Source organism: Pezoporus wallicus, unplaced genomic scaffold (assembly GCF_028554395.1).
Source record: "Pezoporus wallicus isolate ANWC-B61680 ecotype Strahan unplaced genomic scaffold, APGP_CSIRO_Pwel_v1 contig_5261, whole genome shotgun sequence".
NCBI lineage: Eukaryota > Metazoa > Chordata > Aves > Psittaciformes > Psittacidae > Pezoporus > Pezoporus wallicus.
In genome coordinates, this window is record NW_026642423.1 from 9,108,817 (window position 1) to 9,133,348 (window position 24,532).

Here is a 24,532-nt window from a genome sequence, read left to right on the forward strand (position 1 = left end):
TGAACTTGGGCAGGAAGGACCTGGAGTTTCCATTCCCTGGGGGGATGCTCTCATGGAGAGGCTATAGATGAAAGAGATTAAGATTCCAGCAAAGCACCCTTGCCAGCATGCGTTTGACTGATCGTAGTGCCATGACTAGTTAAAATTATGGTTATTTCTATCCTTGGCTGTGATTTGCCTGGCCAGACACTTGGCATGCCCAGGACACTGCATTCTGACAGCAGAGCTAGGATTTTTGGGTATGGGTTGCCAACACAAACACAGGTCTTTTCCATTCACCCCGTCCTCTTTCCAACTTTCACTCATAGTGCTGTCCTGCTGCAGGCACTGCATCTCAAATACTGGAGGCTTTTTCATTGGAGATTTCTAAACCTCTTATTTGTTACATTGTTTTTGAAACAGTCACAGGCACTATGAATGGACAGTCTGTGAATACCAGAATAATATTCAGGTCGTATCCAGACCAGAACATTAATAAATACAAATATACGAAGGGATTCCCTGCCATTTATAGGGTTTTTTCATATTCACAGTGGCTATTTATATCTAAATCTCTATTTTCTGTACTGTGATGGAAGTTATCTGGCATATTCTCCTCCAGTTCAAATATTCCCATTGCAGATTCAAAAGGGCAAATTTTTAAAGACTCCTCAGCATGCTAATTATGACAGAATCACCTCCGATTTGATCTTGCCCGCTTCTTTTTCAGTATTCCTCGACAGGTACCTGGTGCAATCAATATGCTAGCTCAATGCCCAAAATTATTACGAGATTGCTGATAGAAGGCAACTCAGTGTATTTTAATAAGCAGTATTACTTCCTGAAGAAAGAAGCAGCCTAGCAAACAAAGTTGTAACTGTATTTAATGCGTATTTTGCTTTTAACAGCAATTTGCCAGTTTAAACAGCATAGACCTTACAATGCTTAATTAGTGAAGAGGTTATAGTGCTTATAAAGTTGTATTTAAAATATACCTTATTCATTCTCTATTGAACAACATTTTTAAACAGCCCAATGTTATAATTACATGCTATACAGCAGCTGCGTGTTCAGCCCACTGCAGTTAAGGCAGTGCCAGCATTCTCATCATGAACATTTTTCGGGGTTTGAACACATCAGTCATAAAATTACAACACGGCTCGAAAAAATGACATCCCAGAAGTGAATCCTGTATTGACTTCAGTCAAATAAGAGTAAAAATGTTAAAATGCATCTAATAAAGGACTCAACCCAAATTTATTTTGGACGACTGTTGCCTTTGCACAACATGCTCAAAATTTCTAAAATGAAATTTAAAAGAAGTCAGCAGAGAGCACAGTCTAATCAAGTTTCAATGAATCCAAGTACAAAGTGTTGTAAAGTGGTGCCACAGATACACAATAACCACCTCTCACATACTGCACATTTTAACGTTCACAAGGCTTCTTCTGTGTAAATATTTAGACTGGCAGGTAAAAGCAGTTCTACCACCAAGTGAATAATAAAACCTACCACTTGCATACACTTACTGGTTGTGATGAAACTAAATTGTTTACCCAAGTCAGCACACTGGCTACTGAGGTAACATTTCCTATAGTTAGGATAGAAACATCTGAATTTTTATGCCGTTCATGCTGTGATAATTCAAGAGGCATCATGCAGCCCACCAAGCTGAAGCCATTCGTTGAAGTAAAGACAGATGAGGCAAAATACTGTATGGAGAGGGACCCAACAGCTTCTTCAATGCAATGCCAGAGCCTGCTTAAAGAAACTTACCCTTAGTTCATGCCCTAACAGTTTCCTGGTTTTATTAATAAAATCCTTCTTTTAGGAGTATGGTTTGATTAAAAGAAAATCTTTTGTCAGGGATCTACTTAAACATGTTCTACCTCTGCTTAAAGCAAAGTGCATCTGTAAGTGCTTTCCTGAAAAAATACCCCACAAAAGTGTGCTTCAGAAGTTGAACTGTCATGGAACTATGACAAGCTGATGAAGCTTTGGGGAGCTGCAGAACCAAGTTCTTTATGCATCATTTGCTTATTTATTAATTTTACGCTTCCCCATTTGAGAAATCCTCCTTCTGTGACCACCTCTTTCATAACAATGCTTTGCGAAGCACTCTACTGCATACTTTTTGGATTTAGAGATGAGCACGTAAGACTGAAAGAGTTTCCTATTTCAAGCTTTCATGTACAATGCATACACACATTTATTAATAAAAACTTGTCTATTAAAACAACATCTATTTGTTCTTTGGACCAACTCCAGCCTCCATAGGTGACTGTAGTATGTCTTACAAAACTTTCATGGAAGATTTAAAAAAATAGTACTTAAAAAAAAAAAGAAAATGAATATATTAAACATCATCAACACAGATACAGAAGGGGGAAAACAAAGCAGGGATAACCCATTCCAAATTCACTGCTGGCACAGGTTAGCAGTGTCCTCTTCAAGTCTACTTTCTGCCTTCTTGCACAGGTTCCTTTATCTCATGGTCTTAAAAGGATGCTGCAAAGCCAAGAGGAAATTCCATGTATGCCCCCAAATCTGGGTCACACACTAAAAATCCTTCTTCTTAATAAGGGAGCATTAGCATGCAGCCTATTTCAGCTGTGTCCTGTCAGACTTTCCGTACACGGGCACCTGTAAAAATGGGGTAACAGTATTTCTCTACCTCAGAAATACCTTGACTGCTATAAGAATAAATGCATTCATGGTTGCCTGGACCACAGTCACAGCAAAAAAGACTACACAAGTACCTAAAATATAGCTTTGCCTCCTTCAAGCTGACTCCTGCAAACAGAGCAGGTAGTAGACAAGAACTATCAACAGTAACATTGCTAATGGAAGGTTTTATGATACCATATAGTAGTGGCTGCTTTAGTTCAGCAGAATTAAGTTTTGCAATAAAAACTCCCTAAGTTGTTTTTTTTTTTTTTTTTATAAGGGCTCAACACAAGTCAGCTTAAGGGATTGTAAAAGAATGACCTGAATTGTACTCTGTTACTCAATAGTTTCAGAACCTGTCCACACCTGATGATGTCCCACATAAGTTCATATACAAACATGTACACTAGTTGTACCAGGGGAAAAAATAGCAAATGATTTCCAGTCTCAGTTTCCATTTCTGTATTCTGCGGTCCTGGACACATACCACAGAGAAATGAAATGTTACAGCAGTAACCCATACAATCCATATTATGATTCCTCACCCGTGAGCAAGAACGACACAGTGTGTTAACAGGCAAAAATCAGTTACTTACTGCATCAAAGCTCACCTGTAACCATGAATTTCACAAAGATATTATGGGCTATCATCATGTACAGAAATGATCTTCATTCCTAAATTTGAATACTTCGTATTTTACTGAGCTATTAAGAATAAATTCCTCAAAACTTTCAAGGTAAGGTGAAGCAAGAAGTTTCAGCTACAGAAATGTAGCGCAAAGGTTCAGTTTGGCACTGCAACAGTATGGACAGACAAGAATTTATGGTAAACTGTCTGGATTTAGAAAAAAGAACCCTATAATTGAACCAACGTTGTCAAATGTATTGCATACCATTGTAACTTCACAGTAATCAAAATCATACATCAAGATTTCTATAGAAGCAGCAATCACAGATTGCAGTAAAGTATACCACTCAAGGGGAAAAAAATTGCATTTTGGCAATTTCATAGTCAACTGTTCCTTATGCTCCTCCAACAGTCATTTGTCATTTTTCCTGCTTAAAAGGTGCACATTGTTTCTCTTCAGTCCTCATGAGACTTCTCTGCAATGACTTTACATTCATACTGCAAAACAGAAATTGACAAAATTAGTCAATTTTATTAATTTACATAACTAATGAAAAAGACTGCTATGAGGGTGATTTTTCTACAAAATGTATTACAAAATAGCTTAGCTTATATTTCACCTAGGTAAGTTTGGTCTCCCTAAGTCATGTGCACACACTGTTGGCTGCAATTTCTGTCTCTGAGCAGCAGAAATAGCAGTTCAGAATTATAGGATGGCCTCACTTCTCCCTAAACACAGGAGCTCTTATTTAGCTCCTGGTTCTGAACGGCCTAGTAGCATGCAACTGAGAGTGTACAGAGCAAAGTCATGGGCTGTGCTCTGAATAATATGAATGATTCACTAACTAGATCAAAAGCAATGATTACTATTTCTACCTTACTCCACATCCGTAAGTCAAATAGCTGGTTGGTATATATGAAGGAAGGAATGTGCATTGGGTTTCGTGGCAAGGTTTTGGTAGTGGGTGGCTACAGAGGTGGGTTCTGTGAGAAGCTGTAGAAGCTTCCTCCATGTCTGATGGAGCAATGCCACCGGCTCCAAGATGGACCCACCACCGACCAAGGCTGAGCTCATCAGGAACCGCAGTAGCACCTCTGGATAACACAGTTAAAGAGAAAAAAACTGAGCAACAGCAATTGCAGACAAGAGAGAGGAATGGGGCTATGTGAGAGCAACAACTCTGCAGACACCAGGATCAGTGCAGAAGAAGGGGAGGAGGTGCTCCAGGTGCTGGAGCAGAGATTCCCCTGCAGCCCATGGTGCAGACCAAAGTGAGGCAGGCTGTCACCCTGCAGCCCATGGAGGTCCACAGTAAAGCAGATATCCAAACGCAGCCTGTGGAGGACACCATGCCAAAACAGGGGAATGCCCAAAGGAAGCTGTGCTACCATGTGTGCCTGTGCTGGAGCAGGCTCCTGGGGGGAAGGTGTTTTTAAGATTTAGTTTTACTTCTCATTATCCTACTCTGATTTGATTGGTAACAAATTAAACTAATTTCCCCAAGTCAAGTCTGTTTTGCCAGTGACAGCAACCGGTGAGTGATCTCTCCCTGCCTTTAATTTCAATCTATGAGCCTGTTGTTATATCTTCTCCCCATCAAGAAGGGGGAGTGATACAGCGGTTTTCGTGGGCAGCTGGCATCCAGCCAGAGTCAACCCAGCACAGAATGACACGGAGACTAAAACTTACTAGAAGACAGTCAATTCCCCCCTACAAACTTACCATTGCTAGCTGCCTGCCAATATTGCCCATAGTTATTCCACCAGCAAAAAATATACATGGCAACCAGGAACGAACGTAGAGGAAATCTGGAGATGTGTATCTGGAAAAGAACAGTCTGAGCTCAACATTGTGTAATACATAGAATCCTCAAATCACATGATACAAATTCACAGTTTTAAGTATTAGGACATTTCAGCTTTAAAAGAAATGTATTACAGACATTAAATCACTTACAACAAATAACAAAGAAGGCTTCTTATTGATTATAATGCCATTTGTTCTACTAAGAAAAGCATGTTACATTGTTGGTAAGGTAGCAATTTTATTAAAATAAGCAAGCTCCAACCACGTGTCTTACTTACAAGCACACCAAAGCTTTCATGAACAGTTTAATTTACACTATGCTCAAAATTAACCACTGGCAGCTTTGGAAATCATGTCAAATTCTACCCCCTTCAGTTATTCTAATTTTACATTATAACTTCAGGAAATAATCATTTAACCTTAAATGAGTAAATACTTACTGATAAACTCCATTGTAGACCAGAAACTGGGACACCAATGTGGCCAAGAAAGCAATTCCTACTCCAAGACCAAAGCCACTTCGTGATCTATCAAACGTCCACCACAGTCCAATTGACAGGGCTGCTAGTGTGAGAGACAACTGGATATTGTTGGCAAAATCCACTTTCTGTGTTGATTGTTAAGGATAAGCTTAGAAATATCATATACAACTGTAAAGCAGTTTTGTCTATTCTGCTTATCATATTTTGGCTCAACAGAAAAAAACATACCATTTAAAAAAATACAGCATTAGCTCTATTGGCTACCTCACAGCTATATACGGAAATAAGCCTTGTAAGTGTTGCCAATATATCAGGAAACCAAAAACTCATGAAAATTCTTCACATTTTAGGGTCTCAGCTCTGTACAAGAGAGAAATGACTACTCACCTACAGACAAAGCAGATGTTTTACACAGACATACAATGCACGCTACTGTTCAGAGTAAGGACATCTCATCCTTACCTGGTCCTTTATTACTCTAAGCATGAAATCTTAAAGCATGAAATCTTTGTGTGACTCCTACTTAATTGCAGTTTTGTTTAATCTATATGGTAGTTTACATTCAGCTAAACACTAAACACACTGATGTTTTCTATAAAACAAAATGTAAAACAAAATTCAAGTATAACAACACTGAAAATCAGTTTTGTCAACCCTGTGATAAAAGTGTCAAGTCACACCAGGTATCTCTGTGGTGTTTCACATTCTTCAAAGTATTCTTGAAATACTAACTCATCCTCACTTCTCCTGTCAATAACAGATTATTAAAAAGTATGCTGTCAAGTTTCATAAGCCTAAAAGCAAAGTTATGGGATGACAACATAAAAACACTGGCCAAATTTCTCACAAAGACCTGGAGAGAGACCCAGAGGAAATGAGAAAAGTTCAACTAACTGAAACAATAATTGCGGGATAAAAATCAATAGCATCAGAAAAAAATGTCAAACAAAACCAAAACCACACCAAATACAGCTATGTACAGAACTGGTAATATGAAAAGAAAGCAGTCTGGAGAGCTGTCAAATAGTAAATACAGACTGTATATAAATGACGTCCTGGAATATGCGTAACAGCTGTTAGAAGCCTCCAAGAAGGTTTGCTGTTAATAATATGACCCATGCAGCAAGATGGTGTCAATTCTCATTTATTTCTTAAAAGTGGTGAAACCGCATGTCTTACGCAACATGTACAGTTCAGGTCAGGGAGACCACAGGACCAGATTAATGTATCTTTGGAAAGGAGACCAAGCTTAGTGAGGGATAGTGGGTATGACTCTGAACCTTGGCAGCTTCAGCTCACCCAACCAAACTGGACAGGATGGCTGGTGGGAACAAAACCAAACAACAAAACCCATCTCAAGGGCCAAGTCACCTCTGTAAGAATTCAGCCAGCTCCCATATCTTTCACTTGCCCTCTTCCTGAAAATAAGAAAATTCAGTAGCATGCAGTAAGAACTTCTTAGCATGATTTTTGCAAACTATGCTGGAGCTGACACTGAAGGAGATTATTGTTCCAGAGATGATTAACTTTCCTTCTAATTAGTTTACAAGAACCCAATTTTCTCAGATAGATCCTGGTATTACCTGACAGAGGAGGCAGCACGAATGACTACACAAAACCACTAAGACTCACACATGTACGGTGTGCCAGCCCACATGAAAAGCACCCCATCACCCAACATGCCCCTAGCTGCTTCAGAGAGAAGGGATGCCAGTTTTGAACACATTTTTGCAAGAAGTATCTGAATATCTACACAAGTAGGAGGAGTATAATGTGCTGCAACACACTGACTGACTTCTAATTGCTCTTCCTGAATGACCACAGGAATGGTAACTACTCTCCCAGCACCAAAGCAATACTTGTAGAATGGGGTAACAAAGCCTAGCTGCTTTGTGTAGTCCTGAGTACCACCTGATCCTGAGTTTTCCTCATGCTTTCAAAGTGCATATGCTTCACTGATGACCTCGATACTGGGCTTCGACCTTTTACTTCGGCGTTAAAAGGACATCAACCGTTAGAATCTCTTGAAGTACTTTTCTGTAATACCTACCACATAAATATTTCATAGAATGGTTTGGGTTGGAAAGGACCTTAAAGATTACCTAGTTCCAACCCCCCTGCCATAATAAATAAAGACTGTAAGTAAGACAAAGCCAAATATTGAGACATTTCTAATTAAAAGATTTTTCAGAATGAAAAAACATGAAACCACCTACAACACTGCTATGACAGTTTAACACTAACATATATTCTGCATTTCCCTTGCAAAAATGCTGCACATTATACCCTTAACAAAATTCACCATGACTGACTATGTGAGCTTTGTTTTAGTGGAAACCCATTTGTTAACACAGATTTCACCAGAATATAGGATACAGCACTGGCATGATTTATTCCCACAAAGACTGCTACACATCGCATTACACTGGACCATTCTCTCTTAAATTTATGTGGCTCTCCCAGATGTCTGTCCATGCAGGGGTACAATAACCCAATCACAGCTGTGGAGACAGGAAAGAAAAAAGGGACAGAAGTTAAAGCACTAGCAATATTTAACTAACATAATCTTTATTTAGACTGACAAATATTGTCACTACCAAAACAGATCTTTTAAGGATACACAGCACAAAACATACATCGTTTGAATTTCCTTCTTTTACAATTTAACTGTTTGAAAAAGACCTGTAAAACTTCAGCAGCATCTTTAACCACTGCAGCAGTGACCTGGTAAAAGGAGCAAAACAGAGAAAATTCGAACTAGGGGCAGAGGATGAAAGAACTCTGCAACCTACCAAAATCTGCTGTCTCACACTGTAGTTCAAAAACAGCAGTAATAGCTTGCAGGCTGGCACATAACAAACATACAGTGGTTATGTTTGGAAGCAACCTTAAAGCTCATCCAGCTCCAACTTCCAACCCCCCTGCCATGGGGCAAGGACACCTTCCACTAGAGCAGGTTGCTCAAAGGCCCATCCAACCTGGTCTTTAACACTGCCAGGGATGGGGCATCCACAACTTCTCTGGGCAACCTGTTCCAGTGCCTCACCACCCTCACAGTGAAGAACTTGATTCCTTATATCTACCCTAAATTCACCCTCTTTCACTTTTTTTCCCCCCTTGCCCTACCCCTACATGCCCTTGTAAAAAGTCATTCTCCAGATTTCTTCCAAGCCCCTTTAGGTACTGGAAGCTGCTCTAAGGTCTCCCTGGAGCCTTCTCTTCTCCAGGCTGAACAAACCCAGCTCTCTCAGCCTGCCTCCACAGGACAGGTACTCCTGCCCTCTGATCATCTTTGTAGCCATCCTCTGGACTTGCTCAAAGAAGGTCATGTCCTCCTTATGTTGGGGGCCCCAGAGCTGAACACAGTACTGAAGGTGGGGCCCCACAAGAGCAGCTTAGAGACAAGGATGTCGTGTGGGACAATGCCAAACATTTTGCACAAGTCCATGATGATGGATGACGTCAGCTGCTCTTCCCTTAACCACCTGTAACATAACCCTGTCATTTTTCTCCTTTTCCAGTCAGTGGGAACTTCAGTAGACTCCCACAACTTCTCTAATATTGATAGTGGCTTAGTCACTTCATCCACCAGCTCCCTCAGGACCCATGGATGCAACTCATCAGGTCCCATAGAATTGTATACTTTCAGGGTCCTTACATGGAGTCCTTACATGGTCTCAAAACCTGCAATTCCCCTACAGTGGGTGGTTGTTCTTCACTCTCCCAGTCCCTGACTTTACCTTCTGCAACTTCAGCAGCGTGGCTGCAGCAACTGTCGATGAAGACTGAGGCAAAATGCTTATGGAGTACCTCAGCCTCTCCATATCCCAGGTAAACAAGGCTCCTGTTTCACTCCAGAGAGGGCTCACATTTTCCCTAGTCTTCTTTTCATCTCGTGTACCTAGAGAAGCTTTTCTTGCTGCCCTTGACATCCCTGGCCAGACTAAATTTTATCAGGGCATTAGCCTTCCTAACTTGATCCCTGGCTACTCAGAATTTCTGTGTGTTCCTCCCAGGTGACTTGTCCTTGCTGCCTCCCTCTGCAGGCTTCCTTTTGTGCTGGAGTTTATCCAGGAGCTCCTTGTTCATCCACACAGGCCTCCTGGTATTTTTGCTTAACTTCCTTTTTGTCAGAGCTTGGAGGAGGTGATCCTTGAATATTAACCAGCTTCCTTGTGCTTTTCTTCCCTCCAGGACTTTATCCCATGGTACTCTACCAAGCATATCTCTGATGCCAAAGTCTGCTTTCCTGAGCCCAGGGTAGTGAGCTTGCTGTGTGCCCTCCTCACTGACCTAAGGATCTTGAACTCTACAATGTCACGGTCACTGCAGCCAAGGCAGCTCTTGAGCTTCACACAGAATTCACATTCCCTACCTGCCTCTCCCTGTTGGTGAGAACAAGGTCCAACATAACACATCTCCTCCTTGGCTCCTCTGTCACTTAGAGAAGAAAGTTATCGACACATTCCAGAAAGCTCCTGGATTACTTATGCTCTGCTGTGTTGTCCCTCACACAAACATCAGGGTGGCTGAAGTCCCCCAAGAGGACCAGGGCCTGTGAGTGTGAGCCTGCTCCTATCTGTCTAGAAGGCCCCATCCACTTAAATAACTGCAAAACAAACACACCACAATAAGGGCAGAATATGGTTTATAACATTAATATTTTGTCTCTTCTGTTATTACTAGCAGGTTTTGTTTGCATAATGTTTTTCTGTTCTTCAGTGCTACTACAAAGGCTCACAAAGAAGAGAGAAAGCCCAGAGCCTACAGTAGCTGTTGAATACAGACAGCAAACAGGACTTTCAACCCCAGGGAACTGCTATGCTCTTTAAGCATTTCTTCATAAATGTGTTCTCTACTGCAACTGCAGCTAAAAAAACCGTTACCAACACCACTAAGAAATAACACTGGTACTTAATGTTAAACTGGTGCTGCAGGAGTGGGGCAAAAACTGAGTTATTGACATGTACTCCAGCACCCTCAGCCTGGCATCCTTTTGGAAATTTGTTAATGCAAATGCTCTTTATTCTGCTAGAGAGGAAACTAATCTCCAGGATTTGAGAAATAAATCACCAGTAAAGCTGGAGGAAAAAAGCTCCCTGAGCAACTTTCTTGCCAAGGGCATTGCACCAAATTGATGACTAAGTGACAGATGAAAGGACTTCTCTAAAAATAGCCTTGGTCACCACTGATTATAAATAAGAAAAATACCTTTATTCTGTTCATAATAATTAACCATATGTTCATGTCAATTCCAGGAAGGCTATGCAGGTGTGAACAGTAAGAAAATGGCAAGAAAAAGAGGTTCCCTGTATGTATGCTAGCAGAGAAGATCAGAAAACAGAGAAGAAAAGACTGATAATGAAAAAGAACGAGCTTGAAGACCTCGATGGGATCACACCTGCTGGGAAAAGCCAGTTAAGGCAGTAATATCTTTAATTAGGTGGCTTAAAATCAAGTAGTGCAAATGCCTAAGCAGGTGACTAACTATAGGCCATATCTACTCCTTCTACCAAAACCACCAACCCATCAGAACCAGAAAGGCCCACAGGTTTCTTCTGAGGCAATGGCAAGATCTGGCCAACAGGACTACCCCACACCACAGCTGCAGAGTGTTCTCAGCCCAAGAGAGAGTAAGGTGCAGTCTGCTGCAAAGAGCTGACAGTGCAAACAATACAGTGCACTTTGTAAACCTTATGTGTTGCTCCTGCAACTTAGAATTCTGTCATTTCAACCCCTGTTACTCTGTACATAAAAGATCAAATATTCACCAGACATGTTTGTCAAGGCAATCAGTTTAAAAGTATAAAAGAAAAATGCAGCAAATGCAGGGTGCAGACCAAAACCTAACCAACAATCTCAGCAAGACAACCAAAAGAGGACAAAGACAACTAGTAGATAAAGCAGGTATGTAATTTCCACCATAATATGCCAAACACACAGAACAAAACTGACATATTCAGAGAGGTATTTGGAGGGTTTCTTTTCAAGTTAAGCTCCTCTGTGACATCTGGGGTGTAGTGTTTCAACAAAATATCAGAAGGAAAGCTGTCAGATGACTAGGAAAAAAAATAGGCTTAAGTATTATCATTACCAAAACAGTGATGCCACTCAAAGCTAGTTTATTGACTCATATTGACCCAGAAACCTGAGCTGCTCAATCTTACTGAAACTGACCTCTACAAAGATACCACCTTCACTGTAAAAGTTTGCTAAAGCAGAGTCCTCCAGTACTGCCTGCTAAGAATACTCCCTTAGTAAAGCGATAAACTGTTCCCATGGGATCAGTGATCTTCAGGACCAAGTAGAAATCCAAATTCCCTCAGGCTTACAACATGGAATACTTGATACTTGAAGATGAAAGAAGAGGTATTTCTTACTACCTACTATAGACATCTCACTTAAACTAGCTAAACACAGAAAGGCCTCAATTTCCCACATGGTCATGGGAAAAATGGAGCATGTTCACATCATCTGACTTGGTACATGAATGTAAATGAGGAGTTCTGGTCTGCAACGTGCCCCTACAACCAAAAACTGTGCACCTGGCCTCAACTCCCTGAGACACAGTCAGGTATTCCAGCTTTATTGAGCTAAAGCTACACTTCAAACTGGAATAAGCAACAAAAGGAAAGCTGAACCACAAAAGGGAACACTGCTCATAGTGGTTTGCTGTACTCAAAATAGGGTAGTACGCCACACAAACTGAGACATCCAGGGTATTTTCAAGGGCTGCATGTAGAGCACACTCCTGTAATCCAGTCTCAAGGTTACAAATGGCACCACCTTCTAAAGTCTGCTAAACTTGTACTCTAGCCTGGCAGAAATAACAAAGTTTATACTCTGTTAATACTACTACTACAGTAAAACAAGTTGGCAGAACAATTTCTGGACACATGCATACATACTTGTGTATACATGGGGAGATCAGAAGGATAACGTGACCAGCAGGTCAAAGGAGGTGATCCTGTTCCTCTACTCTTGTGAGACCTCACTTGGAGTGTTGTGTGCAGTTCTGGTGTCCTCAACATAAAAAGGACATGGAACTGTTGGAACAAGTGTAGAGAAGGGCCACGAGGATGATCAGGGGACTGGAGCACCTCTCATATAAAGACAGGCTGAGAAAGCTGGGGCTGTTCAGCCTGGAGAAGAGAAGGCTGTGTAGAGAACTCATAGCAGCCTTCCAGTATCTGAAGGGGGGCTATAAGGATGCTGAAGAAGAACTCTTCATTAGGGACAGTAGTGATAGGACAAGGGGTAACGGGTTAAAACTTAAACAGGGAAAGTTTAGACTGGATATAAGGAAGAAGTTACTGTAAGGGTGGTGAGGCACTGGAATGGGTTGCCCAAGAAAGTTGTGAATGTTCCATCACTGATGGTATTCAAGGCCAGGTTGGACAAAGCCTTGGGTGACAAGGTTTAGTGTGAGGTACCCCTGTCCACATCAGGTGGGTTGGAACTAGATGATCTTAAGGTCCTTTCCGACCCTAACAATTCTATGATTCTATGATAGTAATAGCTTGAAAAGGGCAGCGATGATGGAAATTTTTATCTTCCACACCTTTCATATAGCTTTTTCTAACTATATAACTAGCTCTCCACCCTTTCCTCTCCATGCCAGGTATACACAGACAACTGAACTTACCTGATGCTGTGCCACAGCAAGGTGGTACCCACCAAGCTGAGGAGAAGATGCTTGTGATCACATCAGGAGGGAAGAGAGTAACATTTCTCTGGATCTGAAGCAAGTTTAATACTAATGCAAGAAATACGCCAATAAAAAACAGCACTATACCACGAATTACCAAATTCATGCCACGACTGGTTACAGATGAAATGTATGGGCCACACTTTTTTGGTAAGGCTGGCATTGCACCATTTTCTGCCATGACTTCTTATGTTCTCAGAGACATCCAACAGGCTGAGGAGGGTTCACTTGCAAACAGTATTTTGACTCTTGTCAGTTAGGAGACACCCAAACCCTGAAAAATAATAAAAGGTGAAAATGCAGAAAAGAAACATTAAATGTATTTCTCTTGAATAAACTGGAGATTTGGTTAAAAAAATTACTATTATATTTTCCTGAATTTTTCTCAGGAGGCAATTAGTCATTTTGAGAGCAGAACCAACCATAGCTGCTAAACTGCCTTACAAAGAGAACAGGTTTTACGAATAGCTTTGTGTATGAGACAGGCAGATGAGGAGGAAACATACGGGATGGGACAGTTAGGAATGTGAAACCGCAGAGAAGAGGGGAAGAAATGAAACCAGTATCAGATGGAGGAAATGCTAGCTTGCAGTAACAACAGTTTTTCTCCCCTTCTTTAAGGAAGAACTGGAAATTATATAATTCAGAAGCAAGTAAACAAAGCCTTTAGTTTCAAGTCAGCCACAGAGGTTCACAGATCTCCCCCTGAAGAGATGCCACAAAGTACTTCTCAACTGGTAAGTGAAATCCAAGAAATATTTTTCAGGATGAAGTCAGAATTTCAGCAATCCCACAGCACACCCATTTTCATAAGCCCAGATAAGAGTAAACAACTCAGCAAGCCAGGGAAGTTATCCCAATACAGAAAAATGTTTACCAAACACTTTTGGTGAAAACTGCCACATGTTATCACAAACCCTAATTGTAATCAGGGACAAAAGAACCTGAGAGTGAAGGGAAAAGGAGCTCTCTCTGCCCGTGCACTAGGTAGCATCCTACATGAGTAACTCTGCCGGCACCACAGGAATGGAAGAGTTCACATCCCAATCACTCCTTTCTAAGAAAACCTGTCCATTGAGCCTTGTTATACATGGATTCAGTGCCATACTCATGTATATAACAACGGTTCTGATCGACAGCTTAGCCACCTGGAACTTAAGAAAAAAAGCCCTGACATTGTTTTCAAATTTGAAACTGCCAACTGGTGGAGGCTTTTGTTAACTCTTATTTATGGCCCTACAGGCACAAGGGGAGCCAAAACAGCACATCCATCTCCCTTCCTCCCTGGCTTCAGCAGATCCCAAGGAAGCACTCTGAAGGGGCAACAGCAGTGCAGAGGATGCAGCATTCACTTCTGCTGATTGAAAACCAAAACGGAAGTTAAATACATGCAAGCTAGTTAAGATACTGCAGGTAACTGCACAGAAGATGCCATTCATCATTCAGAAAAAGTTTCAAGAGGCAAAACAAACCAAAAAATAAGTTCTGATTACACATAACTTTCCACAAGCAGTTCGGGGTCAGCAGAGTCCTTCTAAGAATACAGGATCTCTTCTACACAGCCAATTCTCTGTGTTATTTGTAATCATGAACATGTATTGAGGGGAATGAGAGCAACCACAGTATCTGGGTTCTTAGTCAGCTTCCTGACTCATCCCAAACAGATGTCTGCATCAAGGCTGGCACTGCACCACACTTCCCTCAAGCAAAAAAGGTGCTGCTCCAGATTTGTCTTTTTTTTTTTTCCTCCTCCGGATGGCATGGCAGCAGAGCTTGGATAATACATTTAGCCTCCAGGAAAGAAAGCAGAGTCACAAATACATCACTACTGCAGCTGAGAGACTCCCCTGTCCCTGGGAGCTTTTCCCACCAGATGATCACAGGAATTCCCAGAATTTACAGTAGTTTTTTCCAACTGGGTGCATTGCAGACTGTAGGTCCCAATTACAAAATCTACAGGACAACGTACATAATGGGGGTTTAAAATGCTACTGTTACACCTGTTCTTAGCTTTATCTCACCTATGGAAACATGCTAACTCTTGACCTCTTCACTTATTAACTATCCCAACAGCTCTTGGCACTTGCTGAAGTCTGCACACCACCCCCCCCCCCCCCCCCCCCCCTTTTTTTTTTTTTAAGGCATGACAGGAGCTGTTGTATACAATCCCAGGTTTGGCTCTGACTCGTACAACGAAGTTCACATTTTTGTGTCCCTCTTTAAATAAGCTTTTCTGTTGCGTACCAAGGGCAATTTATGTTTCCACTGTCATAAAGTAGTGGCTCACATCCTGTGATCCATTACTACATTCAAATCTCTTTTCTTCCCTATTACCAAACTCCTTGCTCCTTGGTAGCAGCCCCAGCCCCACACACCAAATTTCAGCCCATAGGTATTATTTATTTTGACACTCAACATCACTCCATTTTTCCTGTAGGATATCTCAGTCCTCTTTGGCCCTGCAAACAGTTCCCAAGTTTGGGTCATCAGCAAACATCACTACTGCATCCTGTTTTGTGCATGAAGGTCATCAATTACAATACTGAGTGATATCAGCCAAAATCCCTCTCTCTGATGAAGTCTATTAATAATTTCCACACAGCCATTATTTCACCATTTTACAGCATCTCTTGATCTCTCTAACAAGACTTTGCTTCTCGTAATTCTTCAAACACAATAATCACCAACAAGTAATGCAAGGTCCCAAATTAGCATGATGCAATAGTTTCTGTCCTGGTTTTTCACCCTAGACATATTGTTCCTATCTGTTTTATCACAATTTCCAAATTTACTTCACTCATTCACTCTGAGACCTTCTCACATACCATGAACAGAGCAATGGGGGAACAGAGCAAGATGACTGACACTCACATAGATTCTTCAGTGCCTCAGACTGCCAGTGTTCATGATGCCCAACACAACAAAGGTACTTACTACTGTCACCTCCCCTGAAAACAGAAATTAACATCTCTAAAGAAGACATAAAATGGTTTGGGTTGGAATGGACCTCAGAGATCACGTAGTTCCATCCTCCCTGCAATGGACAGGAATACCTTCCACTAGACCAGGTTGCTCAAGGCTCTGTCCAACCTGGCCTTGAACACAGCCAGGAATGGGTCAGCCACTTCTCTGGGCAACCTGTTCCAGTGCCTCACCATCCTTACAGTAAAGGGTCTTTCAGTTTAAAGGCATCACATCACACCCTTCTTCCGGACTGGAAGGTTAGCATGCCTGCAGGCAATGGAGACCATATCCCTCTCTGTTTTTAAGCTTATATTTTATTGAGGGTTTCCACTCAGATGGGAATAGTTCACATATTGAACCAACACTACTTCTGAGCCTTCATCTCTTGGGAATGCATATTCAAAACTGTAACACCACATTGAAAGCTACATGGTTGGCACTGTCACAAAGCCTCAGCTGCACTTCCCCTGCACGCTGGCCCACAGCTTCAACCCAAGCTTTTTAACATACCACCAAGAGCATTCACAAGGCAACCACACGATGTCTGGCATTACGCAAAACGTTAACAACTAAATTATGACCCTAGACACTTTCAAAACACTTAGTCACTTAACTGTCTTCTAATTAAAAGATCCGTCCTGCAAGCACTCCCCATGCTCATGAACAGCCGTCTGTTGTGCGCGATTCACAACTTCTGACACAATACAGACACATTAGGAATAACAAAGTGCAGTGAGAGCCAAGAAAGAGAAGATTTATTCAAGCAACACCACGCAGGAAACGGCAAAACGGTAAAATTACGAGAAACCATCTGCCTTCAGCGAGTAAAGGCCAAAAGCAAAATACCCCCCTTCTCCAGGTACCAGAAACTGCGGTTCTCCCGGCCGGCCTGCTCCGGATCCCCCGGTCTGAGAAGTCCGACCCGTCCGGCCATCAAGCCGATAGCTTCAAGCCAGCGCTAGCACCTCCAGGCCAGGCCCATTAAGCAACCCCGGCGCGGGACCGCGGGCACCCGTCCCGGCTCCGCCTGCCCGGGGTTTAACCACTGCCCGGGGGAAACGTCTCCCACCGTTCCCTCCTGCTGCGCACAACGGGCGGCAGCCGCCGCCACCTCTGCAGCACCGGCAGCCGGACCACCCGCTGCAGCTCAGGCGCGGCGGGGCCCGGCGTTATCCCCACCCCGAAGAAGTCTCCGGCTGTGGCACTGCCGGGGGCTCGGCCGCCCGCAGGGAGGACGAGGCCGGGGGAAGCCGCTGCCGACCCGGCTCATCCCCTTTACCTCAACCCAGCCCTGGGGCCCTGGTGCCGAACCACCCTTTCCCTTCGCGCGGAACCCACCACAACCCAGAGACTCACTCGGCCTCCGCCATCTTCTCCCTCCCCGCGCCAATCCCCGCCCCGCGCAGCCTCCGCAGGCCCCGCCGAGCAGCTGACGGGGCAGCCGGGGGGTGTGGGGCCAGGCCTGGCCCTTCGGGCTCTTGTGCTGACGGCTGCGTCCCCAGTGCCGGGTGTGGCTCCGTGAGCTCACCGGGAACGCGCGGTGGGGCGAGTAGCGCCGGAAGGCGCTGGTCAGGAGCACCGTGGCGAGGGGTAGGTGGAGAGTCTGGCAGCAACTTCGTTGTGCGCCTGTTCAGTCTGAGCAGCGCTGCGCATCCTTTGGAAAGGGGCTGTTACCGGCATGAAAAAAGGTATATGGCGATAGGTTTTGTACATGGCTTGTGCTTCCACCGGGGCATGGTTTAGCTGTGTAGGGTTTTGCAATATCCCTGCTACACGTTTTGATCACAGAAACGGATGAAAAGAGCATGGTCTAGGAAGGTGATTGCCCACCTCCACGCCAAACCTCATGTGCAGTACTGTGCAGTCAAGCTCTGAGGCCCCCATGATAAGGACATGGACCTGTTGGAACAAGTCCAGAGGAGGGCCACAAAGATTATCAGAGGACTGGAGCAACTGTCCTATGGAGACAGGCTGGCAGAACTGGGGTTCAGCCCGGAGAAGAGAAGGCTCCAGGGAGATCTTAGAGCAGCTTCCAGTGCCTAAAGAGGCCTGCAAGAAATCTGGACAATGACTTTTTACAAGGGCATGTAGGGGTAGGACAAGGGGGAATGGCTTTAAATCGGAAGAGGGTGGATTTAGGGTAGATATAAGGAAGCAAGTTCTTCATTGTGAGGGTGGTGAGGCACTGGAACAGGTTGCCCAGAGAAGTTGTGGATGCCCCATCCCTGGTAGTGTTCAAGGCCAGGTTGGACAGGGCTTTGAGCAACCTGGCCTAGTGGAAGGTGTACCTGCCCATGGCAGGGGTTGGAACTGGATGAGCTTTAAGATCCATTCCAACCCAAACCATTCTGTGATTCTATGATCTATAAAATGTTTCCCAGTTAAGCTGCTAACCTGGCTCCTCCCAAGCACCTGATGCTCTGAGGACTTTTGCATGTCCTTGGCTTTATCAATTGAGGCAAAAAAGAAACTCCAGAAACTACATTTTCTTCACCACCCTGTGGCCTCTCAGAGAACATACAATATGAAGCAGAAAACAATTTGCTTTAGCTTGTCTTAGTGAGTAGTAAAGCAGCACAATAAAAATACACCATTTATTGTATATATGGTGGGGTTTAGGAGAATAGTGCTGTTATTTTCCTTTATAAACCATATATATTAATTACAACATATTATTATTCTATTACTGAACTTTTTCCTTTGCATGAATAATGAATAATAAAAATGAATAATGAATCCTTTGAATGAAATAATGAAGACAATTTATTAAAAACATTTGCACACTGCACTTCCCCAAGCTTAGTATTTTATTGCAAAGACTTTGATAGAGCTTTCCGTATTACAAAGTCTGAAGTGATTCAGTGCAGGTCCTATTATAGTTCCCAGAATAATGATTGGATAGTATGGAATGTGTAACTGTATTTACTACAGTGGCGTCTTTAGTGATAACTGTGATTTCTTTGTGCTGGTATGTTGTGAACAACAGTGTCACCAAACAAGTATACTCTCAGAGGAGAGTATATGGGTCTGTAATAGACAAAAATGTAAAAGGAAGAGACAGCAGCAGAGACCCATTGTGGTTTAGATGAGCAGTAAATTTTATAATCATTCAACTGTTTTGTATCACACAGGAGCAAAGTCTTTTTATTCTTACTGAGCTGCTTGCTTTGTCTGTGGTTTAGATAGGTACTTTGCTGTACTTGAGCTCAAATTTTGGGTCAAGAAGAACAAAAGAGTTTTTTCAAATAAATTAAAATAGCTTTCCCTAATGTCAGATAAATGCCTTTGGTCAGCCACATGCCCAAGGCAGAGCAAAGTGCCCTATCTCTTTATGCCTTCAAGACCAGGACAGTCAGTCTGAAAGTAGAAATTTTGTGAACATAAAGTGTGTGCATGAGAGAAAATGTGACATAAGTAGATGGAGACTGAAAATGATTGCTGGATCTGTCTTTCTTTAGACATGAGTGTATATGGTGAAGTAAGTATTTGCCTACAAATACGTTTGGATTAGTTACAGTCGGGTCTGCTGCTGTGTTTGGTACTATAAAATTACAAGAGCTTAATTCCTACAAAAAGTAAAATGACCATAGGAGAAATATTAGCTGTATTAGTAGAGGGGTATTAAGGCTAATATGTGAGAAAATAAATAACAGGTGTTGGTGTAAGTGCAAATCCAGGACTTTATTGGCACTGCCAATTTACACTGGCTGAAGTCTCAGTCCTTGCACCCATCTGGTTATCCTACAGGGTACAATGACCTGTTGCACAAAAATGGGAGAAGCATGAGGGAAAAGCATTTGAAAACATATCTGAATTGGAAATTGCAAAATAAATACATCAGCAAATAGTTTTGCAGACAAAGGAGACAGACATATGACTTGCAGAGAAATGTCAGTTGCTCCAACTGACTGGAATTGCTATGAAACATCATGGGAGAAGCATCTTTTTTGGAAAGCAACGTGGAGTCGTTCCATTGCACTGACTGCAGAACAGGACAATACAGAATGTTCTGGGTTTAGTTTTGGGACATAAATATTTGTTGGATATGGTAAATCTGGCAATGAAAAACTCAGCAAAGTTCATACAAAGCAGAGGAGCCTAGAGCAGCTGCATGCATACAGAAAAAGTGAAATTCTTCATGTGTCCATAACAGTTCCTTTTCTAAAGTATTTTGTTAAGGTCTTAAAAGCTTCCTGATACATTGATTCAATGAGCCAAGGCCAGTCAGGTTAGCTGAAGGTTTTTCCATAGCAGGACAGTAAAGGAAGGGTGAGAAGATGATGGATAGCTGGAGAGAGGGAAGAAGAGGGAGAGAAGGAGGGAGGGAGTGGTGGATGGATGGATAGGAGAAAAACACAGTAAGAGAGCAGGTAGGAAAACCTAACCTGTCTTTCTGTCGTGTTCCATGATAAAATGACCAAGTGCTTCTGGAATTATGTGCATGTGTAACTTGGGAAAAGCCTATATGTATGACAAGAGAAAGCTGTCTGTAGAAGTCTGGAGCTGATTCCTGGTAGGGCTTCCAGAGTTTATATAGATAAGGACAACATCAGGCCCAACATTACTGTTCTTTTCCTAAGCATGCTTTTAGCGTGTGGAGTAGTGGGACAACCACAGAGTGCATTCTGTATAAAACGACCATCTGGGTAGGAGTCTCGTTTTCAGGAATTTCGCAAAGTTTGCTTTCTATTATTTGTATGATTAAATATCAGTAGAGCTCTCCAAGCACAGTCTACAGATCCTGAATATCTATAGCATCTCTTTAGCAGGAGTTCTGAAGAAGCCTGTTTGTGCACTCTGCTGAAGGACAGCCAATGAATAATAGGAGTTTCACAACAAGGAATGCCTGTCACTTCCTCATTCCATTTTCCAAACAGCTGTGCTGTTATTTGGGGCCTATAGCTAGTATTGTAAAAAAAAAAAAAAAAAAAAAAAAGTAAATTATAGATTTTTCTTCATTAAAATATTCTTCAGAAATACAAAGCTCTTTCAAAGCCTTCTTAGAAGTTCTCCATGCATACAGAAGGCTTCTGGAAGGCCGCCAGAAATGAAGAATTATAGAACTGGGCACGTTTTCCACAAATGCCTTTTATCAGCTGAGGCTACAGTCCTGACTCTTTTATTATCTGCAGAAGGCATAGTAGCCATCCTAGTTAGCACACATCTGGGTCACAGGCAAAGATCAGCATGGCTGTCAAGTCCTGCAACTTATGGGGTGGGGTTGCTTGTTAGGCACAAAGAGGCAGTGTCCTGTGAATGAGTGTGGGGTCTTGGCAAGAGCATGGCATGCAGTGGGTATGTTCTATAATACTGATTTTGCAGTAGGTTGGCATTTTACAGAGAAAAGGAAAAAGAGACAGTAGAAGTGTGAAACCATCGGATCACATGCATTCTTAGATATGAAAAGGGCTTGTGCTTCTCTCAGGTTAGCAACAGGATACACAGTTCTAGGGCTGATATAAAGACATTTTTATTTATTTATTTAGCCACTTGCAAAAGACGCTGGATTGTCAGCTCCAGAGGCTAAAGTCCTTGATTTATTTACTGAAAGGTGCTGCATGGACAAATGCAGCACGAGTTTCCCTCTATCACTCTGCCAGTATGGCTCAGCCCTGATCTAGGTTCCATACTCATTCAATACTTGCTCAAATAGTTATCTAGGGAGTAAACAGTGCCAGTCGCAGCCGTGGTTTCTGAGATATGGAGTCCAGCCCAGTCAGAGTTTGCCAAGATAACCTCATTGCATCACATGCCAAAGAGCCACAAATAGCTGTAGTACTGAAGGACTATGATATTTAAATAAGATACTGAAATATAAAAGGTAAAATACTGAAAATGCAAAGTAATCATCATCATGTTAGAATACAGCCAAATATGGGATTTAGGAATTAAAGACTTCCTTCCATATTTTTATAGTTTAATATTTAACATATTTATGTTACTAAAACATCTAGATTCAATGAACAGGCGAAAGAGCTTCATTGGGGCATATTTTTTGCTGTGATAAATTCTGGTAGGAAGCAAGGACAGTATGGAGCCTGAAGATACACAGAGGTTGTATATGAATCCATTTCAGTCCTAGGTGTGTGTGCATGTGTCATAAGTGTGTCACTTGCTAAGTGTCAAAATAAGGTCAGTGCAGATGAATAAGTATATGCGAAAAGGCCAGGAAGGAAATGCATGTCAAATCAAGCTAAAAACAGGTGGCTGAATGAATGAGAAGAAAACCTGCAGTGTGTGAGAAGGAAAGGAGCCTTGCACAAGAAGTTAAAATATTTTCTGAACTTGACTGAAAATATTTTAAATACATGTAAAGGAAATTCAAATTTCAGGCCTTCCTGCCTGCCTGCCTGCCTCCCTTCCTTCCCTCCCTCCCTTTTTGTCTTCCTCTCTCCCTCCCTTCCTCCATTTCCCCTCCTTTCTCCCTTCCCTCCTTTCTCTCTTTCTCCTCTCTACCTCTCTATCTCCCTTTCCTCCACTTTCTACTTCATTCCATTTATGGCATCTCAGGTCCAAACGGAAGCAACAGATTCTAGCAACTGTATTTGATAGACTCCTACCCATTATCACAAGGCCTGCTGTATAGTCATTAGCAAGCAGTTGTGCTGCCAGCTGCATTTGGCAATACTGTTGACTGAACTTATTTCAATTGGCATTATTTTTATAGAGATACAGACCTTATATTTATGCCTAAAAAAATGTCAGCAACTCATTTTAGCATATTTTGAGATAGGGCAGTAGCCCACCCCTTGTTTTGCTGTTCACTGTACAAATGCAGAGTGTAAACCAGTATGTTCCTGCTGAGTTTAGAGAGAGCAGCAGATTCCTCTGCAGGTGGTAGAGAGAAATAGCAGAGAGTGAACCTTCTGCTCATTTGATGTATCTATTTTAAGTTGTTTAAAATTGTCTTCTGGAGAAGGCTGCTTCTTTCCTTCACCTGTGGCAGATGAAAAGATGCCAACCTTCATATACATCTGAGTTTTAGACCTCAAATAAGGAGATAATGATGTTATCCTGTGTAATTTATTCAACAGCACAGGTTATCTGGGTCAGCATTGAGGAGCATGTTGCAGTGAGACTCAGGCATGGCTGTGTCGGCCAGCAGTCAGAGCTGGCATTGACATTACTGGGAAGGACGTGTTATAGAGCAGTTTGGAAAATGTCTGTTTCTCTTAGCAACGGAAATCTGAAAATTTACAGTGACAACTCAAATACCAGAAGTTCTTGTTTCCAACAAATATTTACATTTTGTGGCATTCAACTTACTCAAATTTGACCTTTCCCTCAGAAAGCACACAGTGCAAAATGCAAAAATAAAGGAACCAAGAGCTTGCTTAGAAACACAATTTTCCATTAAAAGCAGTTTTAATGACATATATTCCATCAGCCTTAGTTGCTTTTGACAGTCAGTAAGTGATTCAGGTGCCCAAACATAGGATTCATAGTCTATCTTAGAAACACTTTCAGGCATCCAGGACACCTGCATGAAGCTGGGGATGTGACAGCCACCTGTGAGACCCTTACCTTCCAGAGGCTGCAGCTGAGGCTGGGGAGGGATGCCCTGGGGCATCTAGAATAGCATTGCACACTCTCGGCTAGGCAATTAGTCTCTGAATCTCTACAATTTCAGACAAGAGAACATCCCATCTGATGTTATTAATGGGCTGTCACTGCCCGATAAAGGAGGAAGGTCAGCAGCATAGTGCTCTTGAGTCTCACTGTATATTCATGCCACTCTTTTGGCCCCTCCTGGCTGTTTTACATCAGAGTAGCCAAAAATTCATGTGATAGCAGCTTCATGCTGTAACCTCCAGCAAGTGCTGAGCACTGGGTAGGTGGCTCACCCACCACCTGCAATGTCAAGAGGCCTAGAGCAAGAGGCAGGTTGCAAATCCAGGTACTCACAACAAGAACCTGGGAAGTTCCCAAGTTCCTGGGAACCCTCCTAGCACATGGCATGCAGCCCCAGCAAGCTTGGTGAGAAAGAAGCCTGGTGTTTGGCAACCTGAATGTGCAAGGAACACAGGGATAAATGAGTGATAGCTAGCAACCAACTCCACCTAAGTCTCCCTGAAGCTATAAAAAGACAAGAAGGATTAATAATTGTCTTGAGTCAGCTTGTTTGGATTTGGGTTTGGTGGGTTTTTTTCAGTCTCAGTATGACGAGCAACGGTAGAGAGCCATGTGCTGGAGAAGGAGAGAAGACAGAAGATTGTAATATAAAATACTGTTAATAGAATTTTTATTGTTCAGTTATCAGGTCCCAGAAATGGAAACCCTTTTCCTCCTTCATAATT

The 24,532-nt window shown here is 42.3% G+C and overlaps 1 protein-coding gene across 3 annotated transcripts; it reads right to left on the minus strand.

The window, feature by feature from the left end:
- Window positions 1-845: 845 nt before the first annotated feature.
- INSIG2 (insulin induced gene 2) lies at window positions 846-17,655 on the minus strand. Of its 3 annotated transcripts, none has more exons than XM_057430170.1 (6): window positions 17,592-17,655; window positions 13,209-13,545; window positions 7,940-8,064; window positions 5,522-5,688; window positions 4,998-5,097; window positions 846-3,772 (listed from the first exon to the last, which is right to left on the minus strand). In XM_057430170.1, the coding sequence occupies exons 2-6, from the start codon at window positions 13,450-13,452 to the stop codon at window positions 3,731-3,733; spliced, it is 678 nt and encodes a 225-aa protein (XP_057286153.1). In that variant the 5' UTR covers window positions 13,453-13,545; window positions 17,592-17,655; the 3' UTR covers window positions 846-3,730. The 3 variants fall into 3 exon arrangements, with proteins under 3 accessions (XP_057286153.1, XP_057286154.1, XP_057286155.1); XM_057430171.1 differs by lacking the exon at window positions 17,592-17,655 and adding an exon at window positions 17,099-17,232; XM_057430172.1 differs by lacking the exon at window positions 17,592-17,655 and having other exon boundaries at window positions 13,369-13,506.
- Between the last annotated feature and the right edge of the window lie 6,877 nt (window positions 17,656-24,532).